The sequence below is a fragment of the Castor canadensis genome, chromosome X (genome assembly GCF_047511655.1).
Source record: "Castor canadensis chromosome X, mCasCan1.hap1v2, whole genome shotgun sequence".
Taxonomy (NCBI): domain Eukaryota; kingdom Metazoa; phylum Chordata; class Mammalia; order Rodentia; family Castoridae; genus Castor; species Castor canadensis.
The window spans coordinates 15,166,167-15,187,073 of NC_133405.1; the positions used below are offsets into that span (position 1 = coordinate 15,166,167).

At 43.8% G+C, this 20,907-nt stretch overlaps 1 protein-coding gene across 4 annotated transcripts in view; it reads left to right on the forward strand.

Moving 5' to 3' along the window:
- The window catches only part of Fgf13 (fibroblast growth factor 13), a 539,487-nt gene that overhangs the window by 17,601 nt on the left and 500,979 nt on the right, over window positions 1–20,907 (forward strand). The window contains exons 1-2 of one of the 4 annotated variants that reach the window (XM_074062386.1): window positions 6,872–7,016; window positions 8,099–8,308. In XM_074062386.1, the coding sequence (XP_073918487.1) occupies window positions 8,260–8,308 (49 nt within the window). In that variant the 5' untranslated portion in view covers window positions 6,872–7,016; window positions 8,099–8,259. Of the gene's footprint in view, window positions 1–6,871; window positions 7,017–7,352; window positions 7,486–8,098; window positions 8,309–20,907 lie in introns of those variants that run through there. The other 3 variants (XM_074062390.1, XM_074062387.1, XM_074062388.1) reach the window with 3 other exon arrangements.

Below are 20,907 nucleotides of genomic sequence, written 5' to 3' on the forward strand. Positions count from 1 at the left end.
CATCCCTGGCTGTACAAAAAAAAAGCTTCAAGGAGCTACCCTAAAATGACAAAGAGATCAGAAACAGAAGGGGGGCAACACAGTAATCACTTAAACCATCAGAGGAAGAGGAAGATTCCCAGAATTGCTCTTTATCAAAAGTCTGGGCAATAAGCATTGGAAAGAAAGAGAGAAGGTGTCACAGATTGAGATCTCTGGAAGCAGATGGAGTTTGTGGTGGAAGACGTTCATTGGGGTCAATAACTGTGAAAGAAAGGGTGAGAAGACAAGACTGAGCAAAGGGAGCAGATTAACTGTGAATCAGGGCCAAAAAAAAGCCTCAGCTAGCCAGCCAGCCAGGGTGTCTGTCAGAGTGCCTATGTTGATCTAAAATGGCCAGGCCTCACTCAATTACTCTGTGTGGGCTGCCACAGGAAGGGTAGAACCTCAAGAGAAGCAGTTCTGTAGCTGAGGCAGGCCCTGATGGAGCTGACAGCTGGAGCTGGGCACACTATGCACAACTAGGCAGTGAGTCTTTCCTGGAAGGAGAATCTGCATAGCACTCCTTCATGTTGATCACATGGGAGGGATCAGGCATTCACAGAATATGAATGAAACTCCAGTAAACCTTGAGCTATCTGCAGTTGCTCTAATGCTTGGCTTTCTCTTGGAAGGACTTTTAAAGGTACTTATATTCCATAATATTTATAAGATATGCCATGTCTTATAGAAGAAGGAGCAATGACTTTGGAAGCAGAAGGACCTACTTGAGTCATTGTCCTGGGTGTACCTCTTACGAGCTATGTGAGCTTGAGTAAGTTGCTTCACCTTTTGAACTTTTTCACATCTGGAAAATAGAGATGATAATAGTTACTAACACAGAGGGTTGTTCTGAATATAAAATGGCATAATCTGGATAGCTATTTAACATAGATGAGAAATATAGGATAGTAAATAAATGGCCTGATGATCACGATATTTATTGTGCCTTTTATGTGCCAGGAACTCTGTTGTATCTTGAAATGGACATGGGGGAGGTAATTTTAGAAGTTTCACAGAGTCTTTGTCATCTAGAAACATCTTGTTGAGAGAAATCAAGATATAGGCAAGTATAAGCACACCAACAACTTACTATTATTTCCAAGAATTTTTCAAAACAATATTTGTTTTCATGTTTTCATTTACTATTGTCAGTATGAGTACTAGAATAAAGGCAAGGAGAAAGATCTGAAAATCTTCTGGAGACCAACCTAGGCCAAAGTCTTTTGTGTGTTATTTACTGGAAAAGACAATGGCGAGGTCTTCTGTTTTGAGTGTAGAGAAAGTCAGGAACATGCCAAGAGGAAAAGGCCACCACTGGTCATGCATTTTTCAACACAGGAGATTCAAAAAGCTGTAGAATGATAGAGTTCTAGATAAATAGCCCATGCTGCTCAGTGATAGTTGTTGTTTTAAAGCACTGAATCCTCAAACTAGCTTGAGTTCATTGTTTTATCCTTCACTGGACAAGAAAGTGACAAAAAATTTAAAGATGTTCATTCCTGACAGACATCCAAACATTATAATAGTCTGCATATTTAACTTTATAGGGGGCAGAATCACATACCTGCTTGCTATAGATTGGAATGGTCTTAATGTGACGTTGTTGGATAAATCATTGACACCTGTCTCATGACTTTCCCTCACTCCAAAACCAGGTCTTATCTATAGCAGACAAACTTAGGAAACAGAGAGGATTTGGCCCTAAAAATGATTCTAAGATTCTTATTTCAATTATCTAGTGCTTGTTTAATAAAGCACCTCTAAACAGAGTATCTTAAAACAACAACCATTTTGATCACAATTCTGTAGGTCAGATTGCAGCAGGGTTAGCTCTGTTCTGCTCCACAAAATTGCAAGCTTGCAGCTTGCGTGGCTAAGAGGAGGCTGGAATGGCCTAACCGGAGTCATATGTCTGGAACCTTGGTCCTGGCCATCAGCTCTGTTCCTCAGTTCTCCTTCACATAACCCCATTCACATGGCCAGCTTGAGCTTCCTCACAACATGGGTCTCAGGGTATCTGACCTCGTAAACAGTGGCTGGCTTTCCCTGGTGAGAAAGTAGAACTGCCAGATTTCTTAGAGACTAGGCCTGGACTTGCCACATTTTACTGGTAAAAGCAAGTTACAAGGTCAGCGTTTATTTAAGGGGAAGGGAAACAGACATTAGCTCTGCTTGGTGGACTAGTATGTCATATAGGATTAGGAGAACTTGTGTGTTGTTATTCTAGTTACTATTGCTACATAGCAATAAAATTTAGAACCTGTATTAGTCAATTTTGCATTGCTATGAGGAAGTAGTTGAGGCAACTAACCTCATAAGGAGAAAAGACTTATTTAGCCCAGTTTTGGAAGATGAACATCAAAACAGCAAGATGAAGGTTCTGGTTCTATTGAGGGGCCTATGGCACATGATGGATGGCAATGGCAGGAGCATATACCAAGGCAAGCAGTCACATCATGATGGAAGGGGTGTGTGTATGTATGTGTTTATGTACATTGCTAAACAGAAAGCCAGAGACAGAGATTGGTGTCTCACAACCCCTTTGGAAGTGGAGCACATTCACAATGACCTAAAGCTCCACCTCTTAATGGTTCCACCACTTCCCAGCACTGCCCTGGAGGGACCAAGTATTTAATCACAATGGATATTTGGGTGATGTTCAGACTATGCTCAAACTATAGCAGCTAAAAGTAACTCATTTCTATCACAATTTTGGGGTCAGAAATTTAACAGGGCTCAACTGAGTACTCTATGGAAGGGGTTTCTTATGAGGTTGAAGTTAGATGTCAGCTGAGGTTGCAATCATTTGGTAGTTTGATTGGACTGGGAGTCCAAAATGCATCTCTTTGTTGGCTGGCCAGAATTGCTGGTTGTTGTTTAAGACATCAGTTAGAATGGTCAACTGGAGGGCCTATATGGAAACTCTCCAGTATGGTGGTCTTTTGGTAGAAAACTTCATACATGGTGGCTGACTTTCCCCAAAGCAAATGGAAAATAGGCCTGCAAAAGAGCCAGACAGAAGCTGTATGGCCTTTTCTAACCTAGCCTAAAAGTAATAGAGCATCACTTCCACCATACCTTATAGACTGAAGGAGTTATAAGCCTGGCCAGGATTAAGGGGAGAGGACATAGTGCCTACCACAAAATGGCCATGTTTTAAAACTGCCATGGTGGCCATCTTTGGAGATTATCTTCCCCAGCTCATATATTACAGTAATTCACATGAGATTCTGATAGAAAGCATCCTTAAATTATGATGCAGATTCAAACCTGCATGGTTTGAATCAGATAGTAATGACTTGCAAAGCTCTAGCATTTGGATCTGAAAGTTCAAATTGTTGAGACCTGATCTTAAAAATTAAAGTGACTTCCAGTTTGGTGTGGTAGTGTAAGATTGTAATCTCAGTACTTGGGAGGCTGAGGCAGGAAGATATCAAGTTCAAGGCCAGCCTGAGGTACATAGCAAAACCCTGACTCAAAACCACACAAACAAACCCAAAAATTAAAGTGACTTCTAAATCCCAGATCTTGGTCCAGTGAGCCTTTTGTTATCTTAAGCACCCTGGCTGGAATGTAGCTTCTGCCAGGCTGCTTCCTTCTGAAGCAGATTTCTGCTGTGAAGTGTTTTCACAAATGAAAAACATGTTTTGTCCAGTGAAAGCCAGTCTTGTTGCTAAAACATCTAATCTGGTGGTGGCTGGTGACAACATCTCTACACTCAGGCAATCCAGCACTTCCAGAGATATGTTGTTAGTGTATGTGCCCTGCATGCCTCCACTCACTCCAACCTTACTTTCCAGCATAGACAATGGAACCACATGGTCTCTTGCCTAGAAACAGCTTCTGGAGGATGAGCAAACCTGGAACTCAGAAGTTGGTGCCTTGAGACGTTTGGACCCGTCATGAAACAGACACCAGGGAGATGATAATGCCAAGAGGGTTGAGGGTTTAGAGACCTCTTGTGCTTACTCCAGAAAACAGCACACCATTCTTTAGAGATGTGCCCATGCTACATTTTGTTTTAGAATATTGATTTAATTTCAGGATTAAGTTGCTTGACTATATAACATAACCCTTTATGTGTCATGTTTTATCAGATCTATAGACTTCTCTCATAGGAGAGGCAGAGGCAGAATGGAACACATTTTACCATAGTGACAAGGCAGAGAGATGTGAAGTGACCAAATAGTTCAAATTGTTAGGCTAAAAAGTGAGGGTAATTTCACCCCATTGGGATGAGGATATGTATCTGGAATAGGAAGAGGAAGTGCTACAATCTAAACCAGGGCTTCATTGAGAAGCTTCAAGACTGAGTCCTTAAGCTGGGTGAGGTGGTGGAGGTCTGTAATCTTACCACTGGGTGGGTGGAAAAGGAGGGAGGGGTAGAGGCAGGAGGAGTGCTAGTTCAAGGTCAGCTTGGGATACATGGTGAGACCCTGTCTTAAAAAACTGGAGGGAAGGAAGGAAGGAAGGAAGAATGGAAGGAAGGAAGGAAGTAAAGAAGGACGTCCCTTTGCTGGTTTGAGAAATGGTCATCCTCTTCAGGCTGACCATTCTGTATTACCAAGTAGCTTGGGAGTTGGACGCTGGAGCATGTCTTTTTCTGCGCCAGTGCTAACAATACTCTTCATATGAAACATCTCATGGGACTTTAAAGAGGGGAAGGCCCATTCCTTTCAAAACACAAGCTGTCCATAACCTCCCTAGCAGAGTCTTCAGAAGCTTTATTTAGATAAAATTGCTTGTCTTGCACTTAAATGGTCATTATCCTTGGTCTCTGGCATAAATGTCATTGATTTGCTGCATATGGAAACATACCACTATAGTGTTCTTGTATGAGGTGTCTATTTCTTTTATGTTTTGATTATTTCTTTTGCAAGGCAGCTTTACAATGGCAAAACACACTTCATTTTTTTTCCTTTATTCATGTGTGCGTACAATGTTTGGGTCGTTTTCCCCCCTTCCCCCCCAGACCCCTTCCCTCCCCCTTCCCTCCCCCTCCCCCTCCCTCTCTCCCACTCCCTTCACTACCAGGCAGAAACTATTTTGCCCTTATCTCTGATTTTGTTGAAGAGAGAGTATAAGCAATAATAGGAAGGAACAAGGGTTTTTGCTGGTTGAGATAAGGATAGCTATACAGGGAGTTGACTCTCATTGATTTCCTATACATGTGTGTTACTTTCTAAATTAATTCTTCTCAAACTAACCTTTTCTCTAGCTCCTGGTCCCCTTCTCCTATTGGCCTCTGTTGCTTTAAAGTATCTGCATTAGTTTCTCTGCGTTGAGTGCAACAAATGCTATCTAGTTTTTTAGGTGTCTTACCTATCCTCATATCTCCCTTGTGTGCTCTTGCTTTATCATGTGATCAAAATCCAATCCCCTTGTTGTGTTTGCTCTTGATGTAATGTCTGCATATGAGGGAGAACATATGATTTTTGGTCTTTGGGGTCAGGCTAACCTCACTCAGAATGATGTTCTCCAATTCCATCCACTTACCAGCAAATGATAAGATTTCATTCTTCTTCATGGCTGCATAAAATTCCATTGTGTATAAATACCACATTTTCTTAATCCATTTGTCAGTAGTGGGGCATCTTAGCTGTTTCCATAACTTGGCTATTGTGAATAGTGCTGCAATAAACATGGGTGAAAACACACTTTAGTTTACCTGCTTTTGTTCATGGACACAAGTGGACAGACTCCACTCATTCTCCCACAAATTTCTCATTTGTAAAATGGAAATAACAGTGACAACACTTAATAGGGCAGTTGTTGTGAAGATGAAACAAGATAAAGATGTAAATCATTTAGCACATTGCTTGGCACAGGTTAGGTGCTAAATGGATGGTAACTATTATTGGGCATAAATTGTTCAGCAACTCTGCCCCTTTCCCCTTGCCCTTTTCTAGAAGCCAACTAAATCCCCACCTCTTTTGAATTTCCATCATTTGAAGAGAAATTTCTTCCTTCCAGACTACTGATATTAATTAATGGTCTAACCTTGGGTTGGATAATCACATTGTGTCATCAAGCTCCAGGTTATTAGATATTATTTACAAGAAAAACAGGGCCTCCAGTTCCTCCCAGACTGAGAATGGAGGCTGCAAATTGAGTTTAGCGGGTTGCTGACCTTTAGACCCAGGCTGGCAGCAGGGGCAGCCCACACTCCTGGTCTTGAAAGCCACAGCAGGCTCTTGTAATTGAGTTACCGCCTGGGATTCAGTAGGACTAATCCATCTATATGATTTCTTCGCCTGGTTTAATGCCATTAACGAAACCGAATTAAGGAGCGGGTGGGGTTGAGTGGGACGAAGGGTAACGGATTTTCTGCATGGGACTCGCTAGTCTGTCTCCATTCCCACGGATGACTCTGTGGACCAAGTCAGGATAAGAGTGCACTCCAGTCCCTCAGCCGAGTGCCAGTTCCGCGCTGGTCACTACTTACAGAAAGGACAGTAGGGGGAAAGCTTTCCTAGGAAGTCCCAGGACTGATTTCCTGCCTATCTTGTCGTCCTCTTCTCTTTCCTTGACTTCTTCTCTTTCCCCATTGGCTCCCCTGCACAATTTCCAAATAGTTTCCCTTCTAGTTCTAATCTTCAGGAATCCTCCCCGGATTGTCACAAATATGTCCCAGGCCACAATGTCCATCCCATTTATTACTTCCCTGTACTCGCCGCCAGTCTCACCTCACTCTATTACAGGGTTGGCTAGCCTGGGCTTTGGGGACTCTTAGGGACCAGTTTACCAACCAGAGCTACCAGCGCTAGGAGGAGGGGCCAGCGTATGGGGGTGGGAGCGGGAAGTGGCAGCCGCCGCGGTCAGTTTCACTCTCTGTCCTAGTGACACCCAGATCCCAGCGCGCCCTTCTCCCCTCTTGGAGAGTCCGGCTGTCTCAACTTGGGCAGCTGGCCAGAGGCGAAGAGTCACCGACTCCGGGACCGATAATCTACTGCTTGCTCGCTCCAGGCAGTTGCCAACAGCGGAGTCCCCAAAGTGTAGGTGGCATCAGCGCGGGAGCGGGCAGCGCAGCTGGGAAGGCAGGAGCTGGGAGCAGAGGGAGTAACAAGGGAGGAGGTTGGGGGCGTGGGGCTTTGATGTTGGCGGGGAACAGTGAGAGCCAGCTTCTGTGGCACCCGTGGTCCCTGCCTGTCCCGAGGAGTCGGGGGGACGCCCAGCAGAAACGATCACCCGCACTCCACTGGGCTCTGTCTGGGTTTTGCCAAGGGGCGGCTGACGTCGGCGCGCCCCTGCCGAGCTCTCCTTTTACTACAGCCGGTAGGCGGCTTTGTGGGGCCCCGCCCTCGTCGCCCCCCGCCCCCCGCGTGCCCACACCTTGCGGTTTATATAGAATGCGCCGCGAGCTCGAGTCTAGGCTCTCTGGGTCCCGAGAGTTCTTTGGAAGGAGAGCGCGAGCGAGGGAGCGGGCAAGCTCCGAGGGGGTGTGGGTGTAGGGACAGACAACAGGTAAGGGTCCTCCTTTCCCGCTCCTCCGCCCATGAGCAAGTCAGGCCCCTCTTTTGGCAAAATAACCGGAGCCCGAAAATGGATTAAACAGAGGGAAAGAAAGGCGACCCTCCCCTTCCGATTCCCCGCGGGCGAGAAGCTGCGCGGCTCTGCGGTGTAACAGGCTCACACGTTGCTCATCACATGTTCAAACATTTCCCTTTCTGGGAGGCTCGTTATTTTTAAGTGAATATTTTCGTCTTTGTTTTGATTTAAAAAGAAAAAAAGAGAGCCTTCCTCGGTTTTTTATTTTGATTGAGTTGGCGGCCCGCTGCAGATTGGGAGAGGCGGGGGAAAGCAGCCCGCCAGTGCGCGGGCAAGCCACCCAGGCAACTCCCGGCGCGGCCAGCGCAGAGCCCGGGGAGGCCGGCGGCGAAGCCGGGGAGTCCCGGCCGCGCCTCTTGGGCGCCCCGAGGTTTGCGAGCGTGGATCTCCGCGGGAGGGCAGGAGAAGAGGGGCGCGGAGGCTGCGCCGCACCGCTTTGTCTCTTCACTTCTTGAGCGCGGCCAGCCGATCGGGCTTGCGGCGGCGGCTCCTCCTTCACCCCTTTCCTTTCCTCCCCACTCTCTCGCAGGCAGCGGCGGCGGCAGCGGTGGGGAAAAGCGGATTCCGCTCAGAGCCACACTGAGGAGGGCTCGCGGTCGCGACTTGCCGCCCTAAGCACTCTCCCAAGTCCAGCCCGCTCGGCGAGGACTTCCGTCTCCTGGGCGAACCTTGTCAAGCAAGCTGGGATCTATGAGTGGAAAGGTGACCAAGCCCAAAGAGGAGAAAGATGCTTCCAAGGGTAAGCCCGCCGTGGAGTCCGCCTGCTTCCCTTTGCTTGGTTGCCCTCGCCCCCTTGCGTGCGCGCCGCCCTCAGGTGGCTCCTGGTTTCCCTCCAGGAGCCTAAGCTGCCCATGACCTCTGCGACCCCGGGCGAGAAAGGGGCACCCGGGGCAGCTAAGGGAGTCTGGGTTTGCCCCACTTTCCCTCCTTCTTCGCGAAATTGTCGCCCCTCGAGTGCCTCCAGCTTCCTCCACTCCCCCTCTGAACCCACAGTGATGGCCCTGCGGGCAGACCAAGCTGCTGCAGCCAGGAGCTCCGGTAACCGCGCTGCCTGCTACCGGCTGGCCGCCTGTCTGTGCGAGTGCCTGTGTGTGCGTGTGCGCGAGTGTGCATATGCGTGCTGCGCGGGTGCAACAAGGTGACATACTCCGGATTTTGCCCCGCTCTCAGAAACCAAGCTCAAACCGACCGTCAACCCCCTCTCCCTGCCCCCAGTGCAAACAAAGAGCCTGGCCAAGACGCAGAACCCCTCCCCCTGCGCTCCTTTGCCCCTCAGACCCCTTACTCCCCAACTCCAGACGCTTCCCACCAACCAGGAAGGCAAGAGCTTGCACCCTTCTACAAGCCGCGTGCAAAAGTGAGCAATCCCGGTGCCCCGGCGCCGCCCGCGCTGCGCCTGCCAGCACAGCCTCGCCAAGCCCCGGGAGAACAAAGGCTGTAGTCCCCTTGCCACTAGTGCTTAGCGAGAGTGGGCCTCCGCGGAAGGGAGCAGTCCCCTCCCTTAGCTCGCTGGGGTTCAGCTCCTGGACCTGGGCGCCTGGTCGCTGGTTCCCCCGAGTGCGCTTCTCGGCCTGGGGCCTCCCACCGGCGGGTTAGGGAGGCGCAGCAGAGCCGGGCTCAGGCTGGGGAGAACTCAGGAAAAGGAAGGGGCACCCCTCACCCCCGCCACTGCTAGCGATTGCCTTGCTGAGGGACCAGACTTAGCTCCGAAATGTAAACTGGAGGCTGGTGCCTTGGAGACCAGGGTAAGGAGAGAGGCACAGAGAGGGGGTGTGGAAGGGCAGTGGGAAAGGCAGGTGTCTTAGGTTCAAGAGTCCCGAATGGCCACAGCAGACACTAGAGTGGACCAGACTGACCCTGAGGGCCCAGTGTGCACCGATCCGCAGCGACCCACTCGGAATCCGTGCTGCAGAAGTGGGTTTGCAACGGACTGAACCCCAGGTTTTGTTCATGGGGGACTCAATTCCTCCCTGAATCCCGGGGCCTCCTTTCCTCCCACTCCTTTCCCTATTCCCTTTTCTCATCTCCTCATCACCTCTACCATTCTCTCAGCTTTCTTTCCCGGGAGATTCTAGGGCAGCACCAGCCCTCCCCCGCGGAAAGTTGTCAAAGTCTTCAGCTCAGGGCCTTTATCCTTATTTCTAAATAGAGCCATTTCTCTTCCAGCTAGGCAAAGTGGTTGAGGACTGGCTCTGCAAGTTTGTGGACGGTTAGATCTCTTGTCCTAAGGATCAGTAATGCCCCTGGCCTGGCTCCAGCCTAGAACTCAAGGCCCTTGAATCCACTCAGACCTGCTGGCGATTAGAGACAATACAAATTAATTACACCAGTAAGTTCTGAAAGTAGAACTGCTACTCTACATTTCCAGGGCTTTCCTAATTGTAGAAAGTCTCAAAGATGCCTTTGTATGATAAAGGCAAATGAGTTCAGGGTGTTAAGAATTTTTATTTAATTATTTTGCATTTCAGGAAGATCCATCCCAGGGCCTTACATGCTAGATGTGTGCTCTAATGAATGACACCCACAACTACACTTCTCACTCCCCAGAAGGGGTTTTTGTTTTCCACCAAGGGCCCAGAGAGGTGGATGCAACTGAAGATTTAGCACCTCATTGATCTAGGCACATCATTCCTCTTCTGAACCTGGGGGGATTTCAAGTCTGTTTCTGGAACTTTGGCTCCTGATTTCCATCAGATGGTTTCCTAAGGTTTATTTCAGGCTACGTTTAAGGGATCCTGCATCCACATTCTTTCACAGAAAATGATTTGCTGTTTTAGAAATGAAATTTGGATTAACAAGTCTGGAAACACTAGGACAGGTTTCTGTAACTCAATAATGAAATTTTTTTAGGCATATGTCATGACATTTCCTTTTATGTTGACTCACCACATTGAAACCGCATACCTCGCTGTAGGAATTGTATAATTAGCACTTAGAATTGTGGTTGTAATTGGAAGAAATTAATTTCGTAAGGCAACTTTTAAGAAGGGAGTTTACTTTCCTGAGGAAATCATCTGCCTGTTAAAGAGCCTGTTAGTTATTGAATTTAGAGCAGTTTCAAAACAGTGAATGTTTAATACAGTCGTTAGTATTTTCTCCTTTCAAGTATATGAAAAAACTCACATGACTAATTTTTATACACTATGTTAGAGATAAAAGATATCAGGTCTCTTCATCACTTTTAGCTAATAAAGTTTATTTATATTGACTATATTCTTAAAGAAGTTTAGTTATTTACAAATTTCTTACATATTGGTCATATTTGAGTTTTTAAGCTAAGTTACTCATTGGCATGTTCTTTGTAACATGCCAAGATTTAGGATCAAATATTCAATAGATCCTTCAAATATACACACGTTTAATTTTGACAAATGATTGAATCAAGTCAAATAATTTAGTAACAGCTTGCATGAATTTCATGTGTTTTCAGAGACTTCTGATCATTTAAATTCAACCTCCCACCCTGTCAGTTTGGTCTCATTCCTTCAGCCTATCATCACTACATGGATTATCACAGAGTAGCATGTTTCTAGAGTTTCTAAAGCACAAGTACTGAGTAACCAGTAAATTACTTTGCACTGCTGAATGAAATATGGCTTTGTCTGGGAGTGGTGGTAACCCTAGCACTCAGGAGGTTGAGGTGATAGGATGGAGAGTTTGAGGGCAGGCTGGGCTACACAGTGAATCCAAGGCCAACCTGGCAATATAGCAAGACCCTGTCTCAAACAAACAAACAAACAAACAAACAAAAAAGAAATAAGGCTTTGAGAGCATATAAACTGCTGATTGGCTTTTTAAATGAAATTTTCTTCAACTTGTTGAAGTCAAGGCCAATAACAAACAATGACCTTTTTGATAACCTTTCCAATAAGGTAGACAGATAGGATGGATTGTTGTCTTTGGAGGGCAGAATGGGGAACTTGATTCTGTTTTAAACTATTTAAAAGGTCTTTGTGCCAGCCAGTCACCTTTTGTGCATTAATTTATGCTTTGCATAAACTTTAAAATTGTCAGGTGGGTCATGCAGTTTTTTTTCTTTTTCTTTTTGCTGTTTTGGGGATTAAACTCAGAGCCTTGTGCATCTTAGGCAAACACTTAACCACTGCATCCTTAGCCCATGCTCATGCAGTTCTTGAACCTGCAGATTTATTTTGATTTAAGGTAAGAAGAGAACATATACCACTTGTTTGTTCAAACACATATTCACTTAGCTTTAACTCACTCTTCTCTGACTTGTCACTTAAGATCTTTTCAGTGGCCCTGTATGAGAAATGCACTCAGTGAAGGCTGTGTCTGGCATACTGCAACCATATTCTTGTGATTTTGGAAAACTTGTAGCGTGTTACAGATAAAACCAAATCTTTTGTGGATCAAGTGAAAGTGCTAGCCAGTTCTTGATGCCAAATATGTCATTTATGTGGTGTTTGTAGCTACATGGAAATTGGGTATGTTTTTTCAACACTTTCCTTTGTGTTTAACCCCACAGCCACCACATCCAGGCAAGTTTTAAGGCAGTGTGGGCTGTGAGATCTCTTGGTGAGAGCACTTGTGTTAGGGCTGGGCTCATGCTGGCTGCTGCATAATAGAGGACACATTTCATGCATAGTCCAAGAAGCCAGCCACTTGCACAGCTGCTGCTGTAATGTAACATGGTGCTCACATGCATTTATGCCACAGCTCATTTTCTGTTCACTTCCTGACCTTTTCCAGTAGCCTTTCTACCTTACCCAAGAAGGACAAGGCATTGTGGTCAGACATCCACATATCAAGACTTCGGTCCTAAATACCATTCCCAATGATCATCTTGGTTTTGGTGGCTTAATCTCAGGCTTGGGCCAGGAAAAGCAGGTGTTTAGAGGTATTTTACCAACAAGAAATCATGACGTTGGTGACCTTTTATTTAAAAGTTACAATCACAATCTTTCTATTACTCATGCATGGACTTGTTTTTTCATCTTGTTATCATGGACCCGTGGTTTTATGGACAGCTGTCATAACCCATGCAGTATGTTCTGTACTGACGGTTGTGATCACACCCTCAGGAAGTGGTGGAGCTCTGTCATCTCTAATCAGAAATGTTAGTGTGTACGTTGGGTAGATGGAGAAGACCACTGCACAATGTTCCCAGATCTTCTGCATTATTTTTTTGGAGGGGTGTGGCTTCTTTTTTGACAGTGGCTGAAGCTAGAAGAGGGAGCAGGTTAAGGTCTGAGACAGGGACACTATGTCTTCTCCCTATGTTAGAACTGTTTCCTGTAAGTCTGTTTGGGGTACAGTTCAAGTCATTAAAAAGGTTGCACTGCTGGTGATGTGGAGAGGAAATGGGGCATTGGATTAGGGCGTAAATAAGAAGCAGAATGAGAGCTATGGGGTAAAGGAAGGGAGTGAGGTGCATGTGCATAGCAGGGACATAGCTGTACGGTGGCCTTGAACACCGGCTGGCCTGGGAAGAGAACTGGAATCAGGGTTTGGGTGGTAAACTGAAGAGCTCGTTTGTGAGGCATGAGTAGGATGATGAAACTATTAGTTTCAGGTCTCTTTGCAGCTGTGCTGTTTTATGTCCAAATCACCTTCTCATTCTGGGAATTACAATTCACAAAGAACAACTGGAATGTGTTGTAGCTCTTCAAATAGATCCAATAAAAAGGCTTTCCTAGTGTCTGCTTCATTATGGCTTATGTTTTTTGGGGTTGACAAATTTGAAAGGAATAGAAAATAATTGCCAAGATTAAACAATTTGAGGCAGAAGAAACACAGAAATTAAAGTATGATGGGTGGAGGCGATCCTATATGTCTACTACTGTGTTAAGCTTAACATCTTTCAGATGTTAAGATTAGGCACATGGTATGGTTTTAACAATTAGTACAGAATGCAAACATCTGCACAACTCATTTTCTGTATATTTTCAGGAAAGGGCAGTACTAGGATTTGAACTCAGGGCTTCCCACTTGCTAGGCCAGCTCCTCCCACTTGAGCCTCACTCCAGCACTGATTTACATTTCCCTATGCGGAAGACCCATCACTAGGATTCATCAGCACAAGATGAGAAGGGGATTTCAGAAACATTGTCCCATATAACGTGGTTCAGCTTAGTCTTCGTCAACCTGAAATGTAGGTTATCTATTTGGGATGTACTGATTCGACAAATTCAGCCAAATCTTATTTCTCACTTTTTTTCTTTTTTTCAACCCACCCCTTCACCCTCTTCAAGAGAGTGGCTTATCCCACGGCTAGCTCTGATTTTTTAATTTAATTTAATTTTTATTTTTATTTTATTCATATGTGCCATTTTTAACATGGCATTTTTCTCACTTTGTTGAATGTCATTTTTTTTTTTTGAGACAGAGTCTTGTTAGGCAGGATTAGAAACTGGCCTTGAACTTGTTGTGTAGACCAGGCTGGCTTGCTATCCTCTTGCCTGTATCTCTCTAGTGCTGAGATTATAGATGTGTACCACCACACATAGCTGAATGTCATATCTTGATGCAACACTTATTAGGGGTTTATTTACTAAAGAAAGTGGAATAATTTATAATAGTCATTATGACCGCAAATCCAGCTCTCAGGTCCAAGTTCTCTGAATTGGATGGCCATATTTTTCTCTAGAGCAGTGTTTTCTAGGGTATTAACTGTGAAAGTGGAGTGGTGTTATGTTTAAAAAGTGATAAATTGTTGATTTTGGGGGTATTATTGAAATGTGAAGGACTGTTTTTTCAGAGGTTTGGGTTGTAATAAACATTAAGCCTAAATTGCAATTACTATATGTTTAGAATATTGCAAAGCAGTTCTCATTTCCCTGCCCTTTGAAATTACTTTCAGCATTAATTTTCAAATGGAAATGGTATTAGTGTTACCGGCTAATGACCTTCCCACAGGCAAGGGGCAGAGGGTAGCAGTTGTTCTTGCTGATTCTTTCAAATCTGGCAGTACTCTTAGCTTCTGTTGAACTAACTTTGGTTGATATAAGTATGGCTTGAGTTGATTCACTTGCTTGGCTTTCTTGCAGAGATATTAGATTTGGTTTGGACAATCACTATTTGGCTCAAAGGAATTCCTAGTTGTGAATGTCTGTTTTTCTTTCTGAGTTCTGTCAGTAGTACCTAGGAAGAAAGAAATTTTCTGGTGAAAGGTAGATCTGGTCTGAGCCGAATTAAAAAACAGCTATATATTTATTTATTTGTTTATTTTGGTGGTAGTAGGGGGTTGAATTCAGGGCCCTCTACTTGTTAGGCAGGCACTAACACTTGAGTCACTCTGATTGCCCAGAAAAGAGTTAATTAAAAGAAACAGTACAGATTCCATTTCTGTTTTTTGTAACTAATTCTTATCTGCAGTAACAAGCAAGCTCTGAAGTACTCCTCTTGCTAAATTTTGACAAATGTTTACACCCATGTCATTTGCACCAATGTTAAGTTATAGAATATTGTTACCCTAGAAAGTTTTCTCTTGCTCCTGTCTAGTTATTCCCCCTTCAAAGGCAAACTACTATTTCGATTTCTATTATCACCTGTTAGTTTTGCCTGCTATTGAATTTCACATAAATAGAATCATGAAGTATGCACTCTTTGGTTTCTGACACCTAGACATCCTGGCCTTTCAACATGTTTCCTTCTCCTGTTGCAACCCCTTCTCCTTGTCCTCTGGTTTCATGGAAAATCCCCACTCTGTCCCATGCTAGGGTACTAAGGCAGTTCTGTACCTGGTTAGAGGATAAGAAGTAGTTATTGAATGACCTAGGCAAGGTAGAGAATTATTTTCAGTCAGCAGCATATTTTATTCATCATTTGATAACAACGAATATTGCTGTCATTATTGTCTTATCTTCTCAACTATAGAACATTTAGCATTTATTAGACATACATTGATTTATCTGCATCTCATTTAATTCTCATGACAGCCAACTGTAGCAGCTATTAGTATACACTGAACTTAGAGATGAGAAAATTGAGGCCCAGAGATATTGTATGGTTTGTATGAAGTCAAACCATACAATTGGGTTGCAGATTCCTAGCAGAGTACTTGTTGTTGTAGTAATCAATAAATGATTGTGGAATGCATATGCCATGCACCCATCAAAAGTTATTTCTCCTTTCTGGTGTGGTGGTACATGACTATAATACTGGTATTAGGAGCTGGAGGCAGGAAAATCACAAGGACTAGGCCAGCTTGGGCTACACAGTGAGATTCTATCTCAAAACCAAAGCCGTTGATTCTGTGCTATGTTCACTTCCTGTTTGTTGTCAGAAGGTAGTGATGGACTCTGTTGGTGCCTCTTGGGGGCTTATTTTGTGATTCATATTGTAAGTAAGGACTACCAGAGGCAGAACTTTAACCCGAATGAATTAATCATCAGGGTTGACTTTCTAACACCTCTGTAAGTTGGGGAAGTAATTTTGATCAGGGTCCTAAAGATAATAGTATTTTCTGAACACTGACTATATGCCAGGGGTTTGACATGAAATCTTTATAACAATTTGTGAATGATAGGTACACATCCTATTCTTCCCATTTGAGAGATAAAAAAATGAGTCTCAGAGACAGAGATCATCCTCAGGTCACTCAGCAAGATGGTAGAACTGGGATTTTAGTCAGATCTGTTTGCCTACAAATTCACCTCCTAACCACTACATCATACTTCCTTCTTAGAGGACCTGGGCAGTTTCTTTCAAATCCAGGTTTGCTCAAAGATAAAATTCCACTCACCAGCATAGATGAAGTTAGGAAGAGTGTCCCCATATATGCTGTGGTCTTTGTTCAGCTGAACAAATGTTGTCTGAATAGTTTTGAGTGACTTTTATTTAGGGTAGTGTGCTGGGCCTTGGCATACAGAGATGAAAGAAACCCAGTCATATCATAAGAGTGCCTTTTCCTTCTCCCTTGGCCTTGGACTTGCTAACGGTTCACTACCCAATGTGTAGTTCACCTCACTTGCCCATTCCCTTGCCTTGCTATAGGGTATTGTCTATGTGACCGTGGCTTTCAAGATTTAATCATTTGTCAGTTTGAAAGCAAGGGTCCTCTTTGTTCTCCCAGAACTGTATCTGGGAGCTTGTTCACCTGTGTTCTCAACATTACACTTCCTCTTAATTTGCTGTTAAGTAAAACTCAACTTGTTTATTTTATTTTATTTTTCATTACATGGCATATGCTTTTCGATCTGTCTTTCATCAGAATCATATGTTTCATTTCCTTTCTCAACCCTACCCACTTCTCCATCTCTGTGTCTCCTTTTTTCCCTTCCTCCTTTTCTTGTCAACAGATGTCAGTGGTTTTCATTAACTGAATGGGTTTCCAATGGGGGTGCTGGGATAATTGAAGGATTCTCATTTCTGGATTTTCTCCCTCGATAGCTGTATTAACTTCAGTGAAAGAAGTCTCCCCCATGGTAAAATATAGTTCCATAAAAGGAACTTTTCACTACTTATTATATAACTAATTTTAAATGGAAAAATAAGAAATTGTGAGCTTTATTTTTTATACTATTTATGCTGCCTTCAGTTAGATAATATTTCCAAAAATACATCTTGTTAACAGAGGCACCCGCCTTGAAGGAGCATATTAATTACAGTTTTCAAAGTTAGGAATCCTGTAATGTTTGTCTGTGCTGCAAGATCCTGTGTTTACCAGCCGTAATTAACAGTGACGGGGGCTATTGCGTGGTTATAGGTAAGTTTAATAATAAACGTAAAACTCAGTTCTCTACGAATCCCTCCCCAAAATGTAGGTAGCATTTCAACTCCTCTGGAAGTAAGCATCAGTAAACATCTCGAGTTCTTAAAATATTTATCTTGCTGTTAAAAGTAGAAGTAAACAACCTAAAGAAAGCAGGCTGAGTGCAGTTCTTAAATATGCCCATAGATATTTTCAGAATCTTCTTTCAACCATGACTTTGAAAGTATTGAGAATTGACCTGCTTATTTTGCCTTTCATTCTCAGTGTATATGCCTGCCTGTCCCCTTGGGGGGTTTATGGAACATTAAGGCTTCCAAGAGCTCTTAGATTTGTGCTGGTTTTTCTAGCTGCGGGGAACAAAGGGAGCCATTCTCCTGGAAACGGGTAGGGTGCTCCTTAGATACTCCCATTCCAGGGAGCATTTGTTTGCCAAGTCTCTGGAAACCAGGCTGGCTGGCGCACTGTATGGTGTGGTCAACCAGCCTCCCTCAGCCGTCATGTATCTGGCAGGCGAGTTTATTACAAACCTCAGTGTGCTCATTAGCCTCGTGATGTGGCAGCTGCTTAAAAAAGAAACACGGAAAAGTTGTGTCACCGAAGGTGAAACTTGGAGAGGAGCTGCGTGGTGCCAGGCATGACAAAGCTCCTTCCGGGTGGTGGCGGTCAGCAAAGGGCTTTGGCCAATTGCCCCCGATGCCGGATGCCCACGGCGCGGTCGCCTGGCTTTGAGGCGCCACAAAGAGAGCTGTGACAGGCCAAGAGCTCGGCGGCGGTGCAGGCGGCCGCCCGCAGCAGGGAGTTAGAGTCAGGAGCTCCCGTGCAGATCTAAGGTCTTATGGTCTAGCCCAGGGCGCTTTGCAGCTGGTGGGAGGCCACATTAAGCATTAAAATGGTGGCAGCCACCGCAGCAGGGTGGCGGCCGGGCCCCGCCCCTCAAGGTTCTTGATCTCTATACACCTGATCAACCCGCTGGGGTCCTCAGAGACAAATAGGGAAGGCCAGGATTCTGGTCTGTGCCTAGAAGTCCTGGTTTGGCTAACACAAGAGCTTTGCATTCCATATCTTCTGGTTAATGCTAATTCGGTTTTAGCTGTTCCAAAAGCAAGGATGCATCTTGAGCAGAATGCTCACGGCTGTTTTGAATTTGTGCGCTTTTATGTTGCTTGTGTTTCATTGCTTTGCATTTTGAGATTACAAAATAGTGCATGTTCACCAAGGACAATTTGGAACATCATAAAAGCCCAGAGAAGAAAACATTACCTAAGCCTTTAGTCCCGGATTAACTTTTTGAGCATTTCCTTCCAGTCTTTTTTTTTTTCCTGACATGGATATTTATCTTTAAGTATGTTTGTGGAATCATGCAGAATATACCATAATCTACAGTTTTTATCTCAATGACATGTTGGAATGTTATTCTGTCATTAATTTGCACCATCAATTTATTCTGTGTACTGCATATGGACTTGGGTATGACAAAGGACAGAAGGTGATTTTGTGCCTGTGGATCTGGAAGGATTTTCTGCACCTCCATGACATCCTTCTCACTAGACTGCACAAACACTATAAAGTACATACATGGGGATATGTATATGCATGTACAAATCTATACATTCAGAATGAAATATAGACAACCTTGCATGTGTTCAAATAAATACACAACAAATGTGCTTAGACTAAATCCTGTAAGAATACATGCAAAGAGCAAGGGATGTAGAATAAATGCACAACAAATATGCTTCTAGTAAGACTTAGAAGAATGTACCTCAGTGGTAGAGTGCTTGCCTAACATATGCCATGCCCTGGATTCCATCCCCAGCTACACACGCACACACACACACTCACCAGAAGGAATCTTTGGGTGGTTGGCTTAGACATTTATAGTTTTTGTTTATATTTTCTGATGGTTCTGCAATAGACAGTTATATTAATGATATGATAATACAAATAATATAAAAAAGATATTGCATATTGATTATTTTCAAACTGACTTTTCTGTTCCATCTGTCACCATTCTTGATCTGAATTCCCTTCATTATTTCTACACTTTATGACCCTTCAAGTCCAAGCTTAACCTTCATCCTCCTGGAAGTCTTTTGTCCTCTGAAAAAAGAGCTGCTTACAGCTGCTTGTTCCCTGCTCTTGGCCTCTGGATCACCCATCTGTTAGTATCCATGAGCTACCTCTGCTATATCTCATGCTAAATTTTCACCAGAGTATGTCTTTTCTACCCTACTAGATTGTAATCTGCTCAGGAGTCCTTCTCACAAAGCAGGTGCTCAATGAATGTGTCACCTAATGACAGCGCTCAACATTCTTCCTAGGTTTCTTGAAATGCCTTTAAAACTGTATACCCAAAGCCCTTAGGAGGGCAGCAACAGTCCAGCTGGATTAAGTGTTGCTAATTTACTTTGGGATGTAATTAATTACTGCTTTACAATGGACTGTCTTCCACAGTCAAAAACACAAATTTTAGAGTCTTGGGTTCACAGCCAAGTTTCTCTTACTTAATTCCTGAGTGATTTTAGGTAAATAAACTTTCTAAGCCCTGGTTACTCCAAAATTGAGATAGTTGTCTTTATCTCACATGATTATTTTAAGGATCTGTTAGCAGAGTCTTTGGCCATAAGGCCTGGTTCTAGGTTGGACTACTACTCGCTTCGAAAGAAAATGCAGCCTGGTGCCTGTGGTTCATGCTTGTAATCCTAGCCACTGAGGAGGCAGAGATTAGGAGGAGCATGTTTTGAAGCCAGCCTGGGCAAATAGACCCTATCTTAAAAAAAATATCACAAATGTGTATATATATATAGCTGGTGCAATGGCTCAAGGGGAAGGCCCTGAGTTCAAACCCCAGTGCTGTAAAAAAAGAGAAAATGCTATAAAATATATAAAATGGAAAAAAGAGATTTATTTAGTTTTAGCTAAAACTGGGGAGAGAGCCATTCTATTTGTCTCTGTCTTCCCCATAGCAGTAACAAAAAGTAGGGATTATGCATATATAGGTTCAGCTGTGGGTCCAAGTGAATTGAGCTGGGAGATAAGTCATAAGAGTTGTAATTCTGGCTCTTTGGGTTCTTTTTGAACCTCCTGGTGCTGGGGCAAGGGCAAGCATTCTGGAGAGAGGTTGTCTCTGCTCTCTACATGGTATTTCCTTTAGGGAGCTGGGTCTGAAAACGGAAATTTAAAAGTCCTAATTTCAAGGTAGCCCTGTTATAGAGTGAGTGGGATAATATATGGAAAGCACCAAATTAAAAATACTACACAGAATTTGGTCAATGATGGTATTGATAATGTTACTAAAAGAGTAGTGATTTTCATATTGATTATTCAAGCTAGAGGATTCTTGTTAGAGGACTTATGGGCAATAGATACAAATGTACAGATTTGTACTTCTGTCTGACAGTCAAACCCCAATGTAAGGGATTTCAATTTTACTAATTCATGTTTTAATTAATTAATCCATTGATTTACTCAATAAGTATTTATTGAACTTCTATATGCCAGCTTCTGCTTTAGACACCAAGAATACTGCAGTGAGCAGAACAGATAACCATCCCTTGCCTTCATGGAGCTGTTTTGCAAGTTTACTTCTGGGACCCAAACTTTCAGTGCATGAAGCACTCTGCTTTGTCTTGATAGCATGTCCAGGACTGACTGACCTGGTGTTC